The sequence below is a fragment of the Mustelus asterias genome, chromosome 20, assembly GCF_964213995.1.
Source record: "Mustelus asterias chromosome 20, sMusAst1.hap1.1, whole genome shotgun sequence".
Taxonomy (NCBI): Eukaryota; Metazoa; Chordata; class Chondrichthyes; order Carcharhiniformes; family Triakidae; genus Mustelus; species Mustelus asterias.
This window is the reverse complement of record NC_135820.1, coordinates 32,166,901-32,182,625: the sequence shown is the minus strand read 5'-3', so window position 1 is coordinate 32,182,625 and position 15,725 is coordinate 32,166,901. Positions and strand designations below refer to the sequence as shown.

At 43.3% G+C, this 15,725-nt stretch overlaps 1 protein-coding gene across 1 annotated transcript in view; it reads left to right on the top strand.

The window, feature by feature from the left end:
* Nucleotides 1-15,725, top strand: part of LOC144508242 (solute carrier family 12 member 5-like) — a 312,299-nt gene that overhangs the window by 116,475 nt on the left and 180,099 nt on the right. The window contains exon 5 of the mRNA XM_078236057.1: nt 9,162-9,216. Coding sequence (XP_078092183.1) covers nt 9,162-9,216 — 55 coding nt within the window. The remainder of the gene's footprint in view (nt 1-9,161; nt 9,217-15,725) is intronic.

The window sequence follows — 15,725 nt, the reverse complement described above, 5'->3', positions numbered from 1 at the left end:
TATCACTATCAATGAGCAAAGTCATAGGAGAGGGACCTGAATATGTGTCTATCAGAATCCTAGAATTTAATAAGACACATCACCATCTATGAGCAATGCTGCAGGAGATCTGCTAGCATTACATCAGTAAGTGTCTCTCCGGGTTTTTGACAGAACACAACATATGAATCAGAAAATCTGACATTTGGCTAATGGGCAAATAAGTGTCGATGTTAGTTTGCACGATGGTTGCCATTGCTCCATTGAAAACAATGCAGACATGTTGTGCATGAGATAATTTTATCCCATGGATCACTTGAAGCTTTAAGCTCAGTTCTGCTCTTGGTTTTAAATGGCAACTGCTGTTGAGGTGGAGGCAAGCTAGGATAAGTTCACGATGTCAAGGTAAGAGGAATATCTTGAGGGAGAACGAACTTAATGGAAAAGGCATTCTCAAAACAAGGGGGAATTATTTCATGGTGCGAAGTTATGAAGATAGAGACAAGTAGAAGAATTTGTCCACATACAGAGCATTTTATTGTGGGGGACATCACAGAGTACATTAATCTACCCCCCACACAATATCAGTGAACACACAGGGCCTGATTTTACCATTTTGAGTCTAAGTGCCGAATCTGGGCGTCAAATAGATCCGCGCCTGGAATCCTCTTTCCAGCGCGCCCATACGCGTTTTGCCGGCTCCGGTCCGATTCGCGCTGTGGCCGGGGCTTAGTGTTGGCGGACCGATCGGAGCTCTCAACTGCGCATGCGCAGTTCGAAAAAAATCTGACAGAGCACACCCGGGCGCAAAAGAAAAAAAAAGCAGAAAGTGGAGGGAGCGGCTCTCTGACGATCATCCTCTGGTCGGGGGGGGGGGGTCCGCTTCCAGTCTGCGGCCGATCGGTGGGGAGGCAGGGGGTAGGGGGGTCCGCCACCACTCTGCGGGCAATCCCTCTTCCCCACCTGATGAACGAATCCCTCCTGTCTGAGTGGACGTGCGGCCATGCCATCCCACAAAACCTTCAGGATGAAGCAATTCCTCACTAAGAAGATGAAGCAGAACCGGCCAATTCCACAGTGGATCCGCATGAAAACCAGCTACAAGATCAGTACAAGTCCAAAAGGAGCCACTGGAGAAGGACCAAGCTGGGCCTGTAAAGGGATCCACCATCACTGGTACACTACCAGCCACAGATTACTCTTCCCTGCAGGGGCAAGAGAGCAGGAGAGATGGCTGTGGCTGGTAGCGTACTAGTGATGGTGTATCCCTTTACAGGCCCAGCTTGGTCCTTCTCCAGTGTCTCCTCTTGGACTTGTACTTATCTTGTAGCCGGTTTTCATGTGGATCCACTGTGGAATCGGCCAGTTCTGCTTCATCTTCTTAGCGAGGAATCGCTTCATCCTGAAGGTTTTGTGGGATGGCATTGCCGCATGTCCACTCCAGCAGGAGGGATTCGTTCCACCGGTGGGGAGGAGTGATTGCCCGCAGAGTGGTGGCGGAACCCCCTGCCCCCTCCCTCTCCACAGATTGGCCGCAGACTGGCAGCAGACCCCCCCCCCGCCCCCCCCAACCAGAGGATGATCTGGGTCCCACCCCCCCTCCTCCCACCCGCTCCCCCCCCCGCCCCCGACCAGAGGATGATCTGGGTCCCACCCCCCACTCCTCCTCCCACCCCCCACCCCCCCCCTCCCCCAACCAGAGGATGACCTGGGTCAGAGAGCCGTTGGAGGTTCTGACCCCGCTCTTTGCAAGCTGCAGCGACAACTTCAGACTTTTATTTTGCAGGTCGCTTACAGCGCGGATGCGGAACGGGCCAGAAGACGGTAAAGTGGGATTTGGCAGTAGGGTTGGGCGCGCGGTTCATTGAGTCGATGTAAATGCATGCTAATGCATTTAAATCGTCGGGCTGCCCGATTCGGGCGCGGGCCGGACCCGTGCCCAAATCGGGTGTCGGTAAAGCCGCGATCTGCTCGGAATCGGGTGCAGATAGCGGTATAGGCCCAATGCCCAACTTTACCGCGATTTCGCACCCGAAAACGGGCACGAAAATTTGGTTAAATCGGGCCCACAATGTCAACATTTGAATGCCAATTTGTTGCCAGATTTTTATTCAATTCTGGGGTTCTTATCAAAATACTTTGAAGTCCATTGAACCTTGGCTAATATTCAGAGAAATAGAGAAACTGATATACATGAAAGTGCTGTGAGCTTTGTACCCAATCTCTGGTTTGAAGTTACATGGATCGATGCCATTCCACATCTGGTTATTGGGAGATGCTGACACCAGCTGTTGCTTTGCTTTTTTTTCCTTCCCTACTTACCACCTTTACTAATCACCTCCTCAAGTTGGTATATCTGAGCTCAGAACTTCACTTTAAAATAACGCCCCTGCCATGTGTCCAACTCCTGGAATGCAGTAAACTTCATCTTTTCTCTGAAAAAATCCTGCTTGTTTCCACATCTAGTGACCTATTTAGAACAAAATCACATCTGCGGATCCTGCATGTTTCACTCCTTTTGAACATACCAAAATGGCAGCAAGAAAAGACTGCAGCTTTCTTCAAGCCTGCCCCATACACATTATGATTAGATTTTCATGATCAAAACCTTATTCCCAGCCGAGGCAGTCATTGAATCTTCACAAAAGGAAAAGAGGGTCAATGAGGGGAAAAAAAACCTCTGTAAAATTTCTCTCCAAGAGAGACTGAAATCACTTCAGGAGATCATATAGACCATGCGGTCGTTATCTTTTAATCCATTTATCTTCTAAATCATTCTGTGATTGTATTTGTAGGTTTTAATTTCCACATGCTCTCCTATTTCCACTTTTATTGATCAGGGAGTCAGGATAGATCGTTCATACAAAAACTGTCAGAAAGTGAGTGCAGACCATTGCAAGGAAACTAAAAATGCTGAGAGATCCTAACCTCGTCAGGGATTAATTAATTCCTAAATTACTTTTCCACGGGGATTGCTCCAATAGCTCATTTTGACTTTCTATTTGCTGACATTCTTTTGAACTTTCTCACACCCTGCGCTCTGAAAAATTGCTGACTCAGAGGTTTTATCCTCAGAGGAATCTCAGGCTATTAAATAAAAATTTCAAATTAGTCTCCAAATGTACTCAGACCTTGTGCATATTACATGAGCCGTATTATTTAACGATCTACCTTCAACTCCTGTGTAAAATAAATTGTTTGGTTCAAAAAATGTTTTTTGCTGAACCCCCCCCTTTGGGCATTTCCACTCTCCTCAATGCCAAATTTTGTCTCAATGTGTCAAGTGAAATCATTATTTTAAGGGAATTTTTGTTAAAGGCTAATGGAAATGGCAAGGCTAAAGGATGCCAGAAGTAATGCCAAATCCATTCCAACAAGTTCCAATTCTGAACAGAAATGTTTTGTATTTTGTTTAAGGGAATCAGTAAAAAATAATTACATCAGCCCCTCTGTTGTATTCCACCCCCAGCCATCTCCATTCTGAGATTCTTGAGATATTTACTTGGAGAGTATAGCTGAAATGGCTTCCAGTGTCTCAGACATAGGCAAAAACATAATGCTGATTACAACATATATTACGTACGGCGACTATACAGGACGTGGACCAAGACTGCAAATAAGACTAAAGAATCCTTTCTGATATGTAGGGCCACACTCACCCAGTGAATGCAAGATCTTCTGATGGACATTTTTCTAATATTCAGAGTCGAGGATGGGAATGGAACAAAACTGGGAAAAATTACCAACAAGGAGATAGAACAACAATGGGAAATGTTGACAATGGTGAACAATATAATCCAGGCAAAATATATTTTGCTTAAAAGCAAAAACAAACTAGCCGTTCTTGAAATGAAGAGTTAAGAATAAAATTGGAACATGCACAAAGTTGATAAAGAATAAAGGAGAGGATGACAAAACAAAGTTTAGGAAAAAAGTCAAAAACAATTTGATAAGCAAGGTAAACAAAATTAAATTATCCAGGATTAAAAATGAAGTTATGAAGAAGTATAACAAAAGAACAATGAGGGATACACAAACTAAACTGATATGTAATGACAGTGGAATGGCAGGAATATTGAACAATTACTTTGCCTCAATATTTAACTGAAAGACTTCGCAATTTTTTTCACTCATTTATGGGATATGGACATTGCTGGCTGGAGCAGCATTTGTTGCCCATCCCTGAGTCAACTGGACCTGGAGTCACATGTGGGCCAGACCAGGTAAAGACAGCAGATTTCCTTCCCTGAATGGTATTCGTGAACGAGATGGGTTTTTACAACAATTATTTAATGGTCATTTTTTTAAAATTCAAATTTCACAATGTGCCATGGTGGGATTCGAGCCCTGGTCCCCCGATCATTGCCCTTGGTCTCCCAATTACTAGTCCAGTGACAATACCACTATGCCATCAGAAGTTGGGTTTGACATGGGTCAATGCTGGGACCGCTTTTGTTCACAATTTACTTTAGCAAGGTGAGCTTGGGAAGCAGAAGTATAATTCCTAAATTTGCGGACAATGTCCAATTGGGAGTCATTGTTAATAGAAAGAAAGATTGTAACAAAATACAAAAAGGTATTAATAAACTTGCAAATTGATTGTTTATAATTGGCAAATTAATTTAAATATAGATAATGTGATGTGATGCATTTGGTAGGAAGAATAAGGAATCCATGTACAATTTGGTTAAGAGGATAACAATCTTTTGCCTTTTAAAAAGTTTCAGGTATCATAATAATCACTCTGCTATCTTTTCCCTAATGTATTTTAATAAGCATGGATGCAACCTATTTTGGTTAGAGGTTTAACCATTTCAAAATTTGATTTATTTGTCAATTATACACCTCTGCCCACCCCTTTCTATCTTAAATGCTGTACTATCCTTTATGATCTCTTCTTCTAATGTAATTTCCAGATTCTGACCTCACACATGTCAGAGGTGCACCAGCAAGGGGAATCTTCTGGGAGGCAGTCAGTTGTGTCCACCGTCCCAATTATGGGATATGTGCAGGTTCCTGAAGCAGTGATGGGAACCACAAAACAAAGGAGCATAGAAGGCCCAAAGCTCTTTTGGTCATCATATCATCATGGCCCATGCTGAGCCTTTTGCATTCGTGTGGCGCAGTAATGGGGCCAGTGAGAGGAGGGACTGGTGGCCACTGCCACTGGGAGGGCTGCTTTCAAGCTGCTGACCATCTCCTGATTCAACGAAAGCAGAAAATCTCAGCACCATCTTACGCTATCACTCTGTGCCCGCCTCCAGCAAAAGTGCAAGGATCCAGGAAGGCATTGAATATTTAACCACATGAGGAAATTCTGACATTTGCTCCTGTTTCCATCTCCAAAGTAAGAAGTCTCACAACACCAGGTTAAAGCCAACAGGTTTATTTGGTAGCAAAAGCCACTAGCTTTCGGAGCGCTGCTCCTTCGTCAGGTAAGTGGGAGTTCTGTTCACAAACAGGGCATATAAAGACACAAACTCAATTTACGAAATAATGGTTGGAATGCGAGTCTTTACAGGTAATCAAGTCTTAAAGGTACCGACAATGTGAGTGGAGAGAGCATTAAGCATAGGTTAAAGAGATGTCTCCAGCCAGGACAGTTCGTGAGATTTTGCAAGCCCAGGCAAGTCGTGCGGGTTACAGGTAGTGTGACATGAACCCAAGATCCCAGTTGAGGCCGTCCTCATGTATGCGGAACATGGCTATCAGTTTCTGCTCAGCGACTCTGCGTTGTCGTGTTTTGTGAAGGCTGCCTTGGAGAACGCTTACCCAAAGATCAGAGACCGAATGCCCGTGACTGCTGAAGGAGCAGCGCTCTGAAAGCTAGTGGCTTTTGCTACCAAATAAACCTGTTGAACTTTAACCTGGTGTTGTGACTCTTCTTACTGTGTTTACCCCAGTCCAACGCCGGCATCGCCACATCCATCTCCAAAGCCATCTCTGGTGTGCTGGGAAGATTCCACTCTATGTGCTTTAATTGGGAGATGGTGACATAATGATAATGTCACTAGACTAGTAACCCAAAGTCCTAACCGCATGCTCTGGAGGCGTGGGTTCAAATCCTACCAAAACACCTGGTGAATTTCAGTTTAATTAATAAATCTGGAATTCAAAGTTAATCTCATTAATGATGATCATGAAACCATAATTGGTTGTTGTATAAACTTATCTGGTTCACTAATATTCTTTAGGGAGGAAAATCTGTTGTCCTTACTTGGTCTGGCGTACATGTGACTTTAGACTTTAGTAATGCGGCTGACTCTTAACTGCCCTCAAAAATGGCTTAGCAAGTCATTCAGCTCAAGGGCAATTAGCGATGGACAACAAATGTTGTCTTTGCCAGTCATGCCCAAATCCAATTTTTTTTTAATGGGGTAGAAGGGCAAAGGGATCTAGATGTATAGATGCTCAAACCCCTGGAAATAGTGGTGCAGGTTAATATGCCACAAAAATGCAAATGAAGTGCATTTTTTTCTGTGAAAGATAGAATTGCGAGGCAGGGGAGTCATGGTAACCTAGTATAGAAGCTTGATTGAATCGCGCTTGGAATATTATATCCAGTTCTGTTCTCCCTATTATACTAAGATATAGAGGCAATGGGTGAAAAAAGAAAAGAAGGGTACGCTGATCAGGTTAGATATGTGGGGTGAGAGGAGGATCATATGCAACATAAATACTGGCCACTGTGATAGACCAGTGTGACTGTACATTCGATGTAACTCAGCAATATTATGACTAAGACAGTGGCTACTACATCTGGCCATAAGTACCACATTGGATATCAACCTGGTATTCAGAGAGCATGGAGGTGAAATTAGTCTTTTCATTCATGGTGAACTGGCAGCCCATTTACACATCATTTAATTTTCAGGTGGCATCTAAGAGGAAGCCATGATGTGGAGATGCCGGTGTTGGACTGGGGTGGGCACAGTAAGAAGTCTCACAACACCAGGTTATCTTCATTAGATGATGAAGGAGCAGTGCTCCAAAAGCTTGCGATACCAAATAAACCTGTTGGACTTTAACCTGGTGTTGTGAGACTTCTTACTGTATCCACGAGGAAGGATAGTGAGCTGCCAATTCATTATGAACCGCACCATTGATGAAATGCAATGTCACCACCTCCTACCACCCCCCCCCCCCCCCCTCCTCCCTCCCTCTACCATATTCTTGTCCCACTCACCAAGAGTCTGATGCAGGACTTAAGCCTTTGACTGCACAATGCCAAAGGCTTACTCCCAGCATTACATGCTGGGTTATCATTATCATTATCATTATCCCATTATCATTGAAAGACGCGTAACACTGAAACAGGAGCCAACGCCCAACCATCCTTAATCCATACAAACTTTACAGGTTCTCTGTGACACCAGGGCCCAGAGACAGGGAGATGCCACACAAAGAAGTTTGTCTGAATGGTAACCAAGGTTCAATGTACTTCACTCATAAGCAATCAGGTTGGAACGGAAGTAACTTCAGTTCCTTGCGCTTATTAATTTGATGATGTGACATCCGTTCAACCAGAATTGCAATCATAAATCTTTAATTAAAGTGCTGATAGCAGCAGAGTATAAGACGGAGAATCACATCATATAATAGAGTCTGACTATTTGCAGCAATTAGACCTTGTGGCCTTAAAGGGACAGATCATGTTAACGGAAAAAAATACTAAGTTATCAACAACAATGCAAATCTCCTCTGTATATTAAACAGGATAACCATTCTATCATGAGTGAAATAATAGGTGACCAGCTAGGAATTCAAATATAATTTAGAAGTAATATATCACCACCAGCAGTCATTGAGTAAATACTTCAGAAAATCATACTTACATGTTATGCTAAATGCATACAATTATTTGGCTCCTTCACATTACATGTGGCCTGTTGAGTATCCCTTACTTTCTGAATTGTTCAGCAAAATATCAAGTGTGAGACTTCCTGTGAAACAGCAATTCTAGCTGAATTACGTTTTTGCAGCAGTTTCTTTGGTTAGTTTTTTTATTGCCATGTTATTGCAACCAAATTACCCAGCTGTTTTGTTGTTGCCACCTATGTCCTGACTGTGATATCAGCAATAATGTTTTGGCAGAAATTTCCACTTTCTCGCCTCTGTTGTCATGTGAAGGCTTTTCAGATATCACTATAATTAAAATGGCAATGAGCAACACTTGCATAAACCACTGCCATTTGAGGACAGTGTTCAGTACTGACTTGTGTTCCTTTCCTGATTGGCTCCTGTATTCATCCATCAACTATTTCAATCTGTAAAAGTACGGAAGGTCTCAAATTTGCACTTTTACTGAGATGGAGATGTTTTAAGTTTTTGATCAGAGTAAAGGGCTGCAGTTTCAAATCTCTTGTGGGGGTGAGAACAGGAGATGGCACACTTTGAAAATAGCCAGAGATGGTGTGCTTGTGTCCTGACTCTTCCAGAACATGCTGGAATTTTCAAAGCGATGAGAGGTTGGAGGAGACACTGGGAACCCAACTCACCTCTAATTATTGACCTATTAAGCTCCTTGATAAGACCGTTGAAGGGCCAGGAAATCCAGAAGATAATTTTCAATTTGTAAACTTCCAAACCCAAACAATCTGATGCACGTTATTGCACAGTTATTAAATTCAATGTGGGGAGCAATTAAGTTCTTTTTATGATGAGAAATGTTTGGCAATAAGAGACCATGGTCCAGATTGTGTGCAGCAACTTTTAGTTGTCCTCTTAGCTATTTTTATGCATGATGAGGCTGCTGGCCCATCAAGATGCTGCCTACTCTCTTCTGCAGGGAAGTGGCAGGCTCCATTATGGCTGATGTCTGCCTTTGCTGCTTGTACTCTGCAGACAACTCTCACCTCCTGGTAGAGATCTGCACCACTAATTATAAAGCAAGCTTGCCATTGGCCCAATTAGGGCATTTACATTTGAACATGAATAATACTTGGTGAATGATACAGGTGTGGAGCAGGGTCAGAAACTGGAAATTGTCCAGACCTTGGCTTCACAACCCTAGATTGAAAATCAAACTCTTAATTTCATTATCTGTCCTTGATGAGCTTCTCAGAGCCCAATGACAAATGGTCAATGAAGCAGTTAATTCTGATATGTGCTCAGTATAGGATCAACTTTTAAATTGAAAGTTCTTGCTCTCCAATGATTCTATGTCCTTGCTTCTTTTTCAGACAATGTTAACAGCAATCTCGATGAGTGCGATCGCCACAAATGGTGTTGTGCCAGGTATGAATGCCACTGTTTACAATTACAAATTGATTGTGTTTGAGGAATAAGTAGAAAGATACATGGTTGAGCACCTAAAAAATATGGAGAAGCTGCAAAGCATATGAACATAAATATGCAAACGAGTGCTTTGTCTCCCTTGCCCGACTTCCTCCTCAGCTGTTGATTCAAGGCAAATTGGAATCACTGAGCAATTCAGTTCACCGCCATCATGGAGCATTGTTAGTGAAGGATGGATTGAAATTCACATTGTAATAGTGTAAAATAATTTCTTCATTATTTCCTAGTATTGGGCTATATTTTTGTTTGCAAGAAAATACTTTACTCATAAAAATATCTGAAATAATGGTGGCATGTTCTGTGAGACTAACACCAGGTGACATAGTCTCAGATTAAGGGGTAGGCCATTTAGGACTGAGATAAGGAGAAATTTCTTCACTCACATGTGTATCTTTTGAATTCTCTACTCCAAAGGCCTGTGGAAGCTCACTCATTGGCCAGAAGTTTCACGCTAGCAGAATCTTCTGGTGTGGGATGCAGTCAATGGGAGATCCTACTGACAGCCGTGCAATCAGGAGATTCTATTGCCAGCAAAAGGCACGCTACCACCCGCCACGAAAAATACATGATGGAGGGATCAGAAAATCCCCCCATTGAGTATATTAATGACAGTGATCAATAGATAACTAGATGCTAATGACATCAAGGGGTTTGGGAATAGAACAGGAAGATGGTAATGAGATAGACGACCAGTCATGATCCAGTTTAATGGCAGAGCAGGCTTGAGGAGCTGAATGGCCTATTCCTGCTCTCATTTATATTCTTTGGAGAGGTTATAGAAGTGATAAGCAGAATAATATCAAGAATGGAGGACTTTAGTTGTGAGGAGGCACTAAAGAAGCTGGGATTGTTCTCATTTGACGAGGTGGAGATGCTGGTGTTGGACTGGGTTGGGCACAGTAAGAAGTCTCACGACACCAGGTTTAATTTGGAATCATGAACTTTCGGAGCACTGCTCCTTCATTAAGTGAGTCTAATGAAGCAACAGGTACAACGGTATTTTAAAATATATGTCAACATGGAAAAACAATCTGAACATGAATAATACTTGGCTGAGTGTAGAAAAGTGCAGAATGAGAAACGGTCACGTGGTCCATTAATCTCACTTTTTCCATCAGATCATATATAATTTGTACTAACAATGACATTATCTAGGGTGGAATTTTACGAGAATTATCCTAAATGTCCAGCTAGCATGAAAATTGGGTGAGTTCCTGATCCATTTTTTAGACCGGTTTGCATGCCTAATCTTATGTACTTAGTCATTGAAAAAAATGATCTAGACTGTTTCTAGCTTCTGCAGGAAGTGGACTGGACTTAATTTGCCAGCCAGCCTGTAGAGGGAGCTACTGTGCATGTGCAGGACTCTGATGCTGCACATGCACAATTTAAGCAGCAGGGGTCTGACAGAGAGAGAGCTGTCAGGCCCCTGCTGATGCAACCAGCCTGGACCAATCCCCGTCACATCCACGGCCAATTGCAGGCCCCACAACAGATGGGCATCTAGCCTCTGCCGCCCAGACCAATCATAACCCCCAATCTGAGCGCATCTGCAGAGTGCACAGTGGCTCCCCCTCTCCCCACGCAATTGGGCTGCCCCCTTCATGCCCACTTGCCCTTGTCCCCAGTCCCTTCAGGTCCCAGCCCCTATAGGCCTCGCCCTGATATGTTCTGCCCCATAGGCCCTGCCCCCATAGCCGTGCCCCCTGCTAAGGTGCCTACTGGGCGTTGCCAAGGTACCAGGCTGGCACTGCCCAAGGGGCACCCCACCACTTGCCCTCAGTCTCCCTGAGGGCCTCAATGACCGCCAGTTCCACTGGCAAGGCCAACATGACTGTTCCCTGTTTATGGGGAGCAGGTGTTTTCCTTGCCGGAAAGAACCTCTCCCAGTGAGGCCATAAAGACAAACGAGCCCAGACAATTCAGTGCCGGGCTCGCTAAACACATGCAAATAAATATTTGAATAAATTATTCAGCCACTTGCCCATTACAGTGAGAGGCTGACCTTGCTGGAAATCTGGCTCTCGTAAAATTGTGAGTGCTGAGAAAACGGGCGTGATCCTGATTTCTCAGCTCTCACGCGATTGTACCGGCTCACTCTGCCCATGAATGGGCAGGCACGCCGGTAAAATTCCACCCCTAAACTCCAAAGTGAGCTGAGGGGCCACAGAGAAAAGGTCCGAAAAGAGAATGTTCACCGACACATAAAATACTCATGTATAATTCTGCTTTGAAGATTACAATGAGTAATTTGCAAACTGAGAGTGAATGCTGTGCTCATGGAACCTGCAAATAAGGCATCACTGTGTTTCACTAAACATTTTTGTTCTCTATGTCTATAATTATCATTATAATCTCCACCTTTGCTGTTAATCAGATTCCATCTTGAAATGTGTTTTAACGTATTCCATGTGACTAGCATCAACGGCATTTAATGAAACTTTACTCTGCCACTCTGTAATGAGAAATCTAGGCCCTGATTCGCTTCAGATTTATAAACGACTATACGTGTGTTCTGTAATTCTGCATTCACTATTTACATTCAATAACCTGATCCATTCACAATGCCATGTCTTTCAGCATTTTAAAAGCATCGAACTTATTTATTCAATTGGTAAAGCAAACTTTCAGAGGATCATAAGGGAGGAAACTGGTCCACAATGTTCCATTTTCTGAGTGGAAAATGAAGACACAAAGAACCAATTTGAGAATGTGATGCTTTGTGCCCAATCTGTGACACAGTTGGTAAAGGCTGCTTTCTGAGCAAACAGATAAAAGCAAAATACTGCGGATGCTGAAATCTGAAACAAAAACAGAAAATGCTGGAAAATCTCAGCAGGTCTGACAGCATCTGCAGGGAGAGAATAGAGCCAATGTTTCAAGTCTAGATGAGCCTGATGATGAAGAATAATCCAGACTCGAAATGTTGGCTCTATTTTCCCCACAGACCTGCTGAGATTTTCAGCATTTTCTGTTTATCGTTCTGGGCGAACAGGCTGTCTGTATGAAATAAAAGCCCTTTATGTATGAAATGCTTGCTTTAGGCTATCTTGCAGAAATTTTTTTTGGTTGAGTAGAGCAGAAGCTGGGTGCCCTCTGCTTTGGGTCTGTAAATGGGTCACGTCGTCGCCATGTTTGGGGCTTTATCCTCTTCTACAGCAAAGAGCAAAAGAATAGATAATCACCGTGGATTACTTAACCAACAAGTCAGAGTTTATTGAGATAGATGTTGCTTCATCACAGTCTAAGATGGAACAGAGATTTGTCTCTGGTGATGTCACAGCATGTCATGTGACTAATCACACAGAGATGCGTTGCTTTAAAATGCATAATAGATGTGGGCCAGAATTCTCCGATGTCATACACCCTGCCACCACTGTAAAACCTGCACTAGTGTTAGTATTTTCCATACCTCAGGGGCTGTATGGCACTGCCTGGTGCATTGATTTGAGTTGCATCAATTAGAAATGTCATGCTTTAGACATTGGAGAGATGAATATATGTAAACTGCAAGTGTTGAGCAAGGATTCATATTATTGGAACTCCTGCACTTTGAAGTACAGGCCGCTTTAGAGTGTAATCTGATTTTCTGCATTAGTGCTGCATCACACAAAGCAAACATTGTCTTCTTTTGATTACAAGCCAGATGTGCTAGGGCCTCACTCTGTGAGCTGTCTCAATTGTCTCAAGAGCTTTGGAGATATAATAGAGATTAGAGAATGGATTATGAAATTGATTATTGCTGTTGTTGAGACATATTTCAGACATAAATATCAGATTTTGAATGACTCAGTATTCTGAAAACACCAGGCTGGATCTCCCCCCTCTCCACTGTCAGAGCGTGTTTTCCAGCAGTAAAGGCGGCTTGTCATTTTCACCGGCGAGATCTTCTGGACCCACCGATGTCTACAATGTTTTATGTGGCTTGCCCATCCTACCACTGGGAACCCGCAGAGGGAGGTCATCTTTGGCAGGACCAGCAGCTCTCGCTAGCGGAAGGGCCAGAAAATCTGGCCCACTATCTTGTGTTTTGCATATTCTCTATTCCAACTGGCTACCATGATTTTATTATGGTATTGCACTTCTAACATTATCTATTCATTATTGTCCAGTGCCAATTGGTTACCAAGCTTGTGCAGCGTGGAACCACAATCCGGCATTAACCAACTGTGTGAAAAATGATTCAGAATAAGAAAGCACCTTCCCCATAGGATAAAAGACAATAAAGGATAGTGAGTGAATGACCTATGCATATTCATTTATCTGGAAAGTGGCTTTGCATTATAGTTTTTAGTTTAAATTTATTTTAGCTGACTGTGCCTTAATGGAGGAAGTGACAATGCTGAGGATTTAAAGGCTGCTCCATTGTGGAACTTTGAGGATAAATTCAAGTTGCACTAGTGCAAAGTGGGAGGCATGACTGCAACGTATGCCCAAACGTAGATGGTGGTCCCAAGGACCAACTGTAACTTGGCCTCACCTGAATGAATCTGGTGAGTTGCAGGCACTCATGTGTTTCAGAGGAGAACCTGAAGACTTGGAAGCCAAACTTAGCAATATTTTACCTCCATGGGAGCTTAGCTACAGAAAATTAGTCTCCCAAATCATAATTTTCTTCCCAAAAAATGGCCGCAACAAGATGTCAGCCAGAATTCTCCTGCCATTCACACCCCGCCACCACTACCAGCGAAAAGGGCGAATTTGGCACTCAGTCAAATCTCCATTCACTGCAGCGGGACTGGAGAATCCCAACTGCAGGCAAGGTTGGAAAATCGGCCTGTAATGTCTCTGTTCTTTGACTCAACACCAACAATTCCGGGTCAATGAGAACTGTGAGAGACAAGGAGCAGGATTCTCCAATCTCGTATGTCCCGCCACCGCTGCCAGCGAAAATATAGAATTTGGCGCTCAGCCAAATCTCCATTCACTGGAGCAGAACTGGAGAATCCCAGCCATGGACAAAGTTGGAGAATTTCAGCCAAGAGTTATTTCACTAATGCTGCCACTGTGCTTATCACCCTGCTCCACTAGCAATTCAATATTCACAGCAGTGAAAACAGAGTATGGGAGGAATTTTCCAGCTGTTCACGGTGGTGGGATTCTTTGGTTCCGCTGGCAATGCACCCCCTCCCGTGGGTTTCATGGTGACATGGGGTGACATCAATGGGAAATCCCATTGACAGCGGTGAGACCAGAGAATCCCACCAATGAACAGTGCGCCATTACCTGCCATTGAGAAACATGCGGCTGGGAGGCCAGAGCATTCCCCCCAGTGTGTTTTATATTTTGCCCCCTCTCTTTTTCTCTCCTGATTTCCAGTTGATGAGTCTTTTTTGTGAACAAGCTCTTGAATACTTTGTTTTCCTCCATAAGGCATCCCTTGAAACCTACCTCTTTGACCAAGTTTTTGTTAATCTGACCAAATATCTCCTAATGTGGCTCAGTGTCATTGTTTGTTTCTAATGCTCATCTGAAATATCTTACAACTTTTGATTACTTTAAAGACACAAAATATATATAAGTTTTCGTTGTTATTTCTTGATTGAGCTGCAAGGATACTGCTTGAAATATGCAAGAAAGTTTTATGTATAGGGCTAATTCCTGCTGCATATTTATCCCTCCTAACAGGAGGAAATTCTGTCACTAAAAGGGTTCAGAGTTGATAAGGAGGAGGTGTTGGCTGTGTTGACCAGTTTTGCAGCTTCTTTCTGCTTTATCAAGGGGAGGTGTTGGATAGACTGTTGGTGCATAAAGTTGACAAGGCACCAGAACCAGATGAGATGCATCCAAGGATATTGAAGGAAGTGAGAGTGGAAATTGTAGGGGTGCTGGCCATAATCTTTCAGTCTTCCCAAGACTCAGGGGAGGTGCCAATGGACTTGAAGATTCCAAACATTATGCCCTTAGTCAAAAACAGCCAGCATGGATTTTTAAAGAGAACATCATGTTTGAATAACTTGCTGGAGTTTTTTGAAGAGGTAGCAGAGAAGGACTCGGAAGCTACAGACAAAGCTATAGCTGGCAAATGATTTATAAAGTTTATATCAGAAGGCCCAGCACTTTCCCTTTACATTAGGCTTTAATTGTTGTCATATTGAAGATTGTGGAATGGCACCAAAAGTGCAGCAAAAAAACAGATTTGTAAATCGCTGCTGGTAATTTAGTTTTGAGATTAAGACTATCATAGGACATATTAAGACATCACAGGTCTTCGGGTCCCACCAACAGTGCATCCTCTCTGTGAGTTTCCCAATAGTGAGGGCTGCATTCAACAGGGAACTCCGTAGCCAACTGGGCAATGGCGGGCCACCTCCACCACTGTGAAATACGTGGTGGGTTGCGCAGAAAATCCCACCCAGAGTTTCCTGAACTAGCCTAAAGCCCAAGTGTTGATATTTATCAAAACGTAACCTTTATATTGTTATGGGGATACTACATGAACCCAGCAG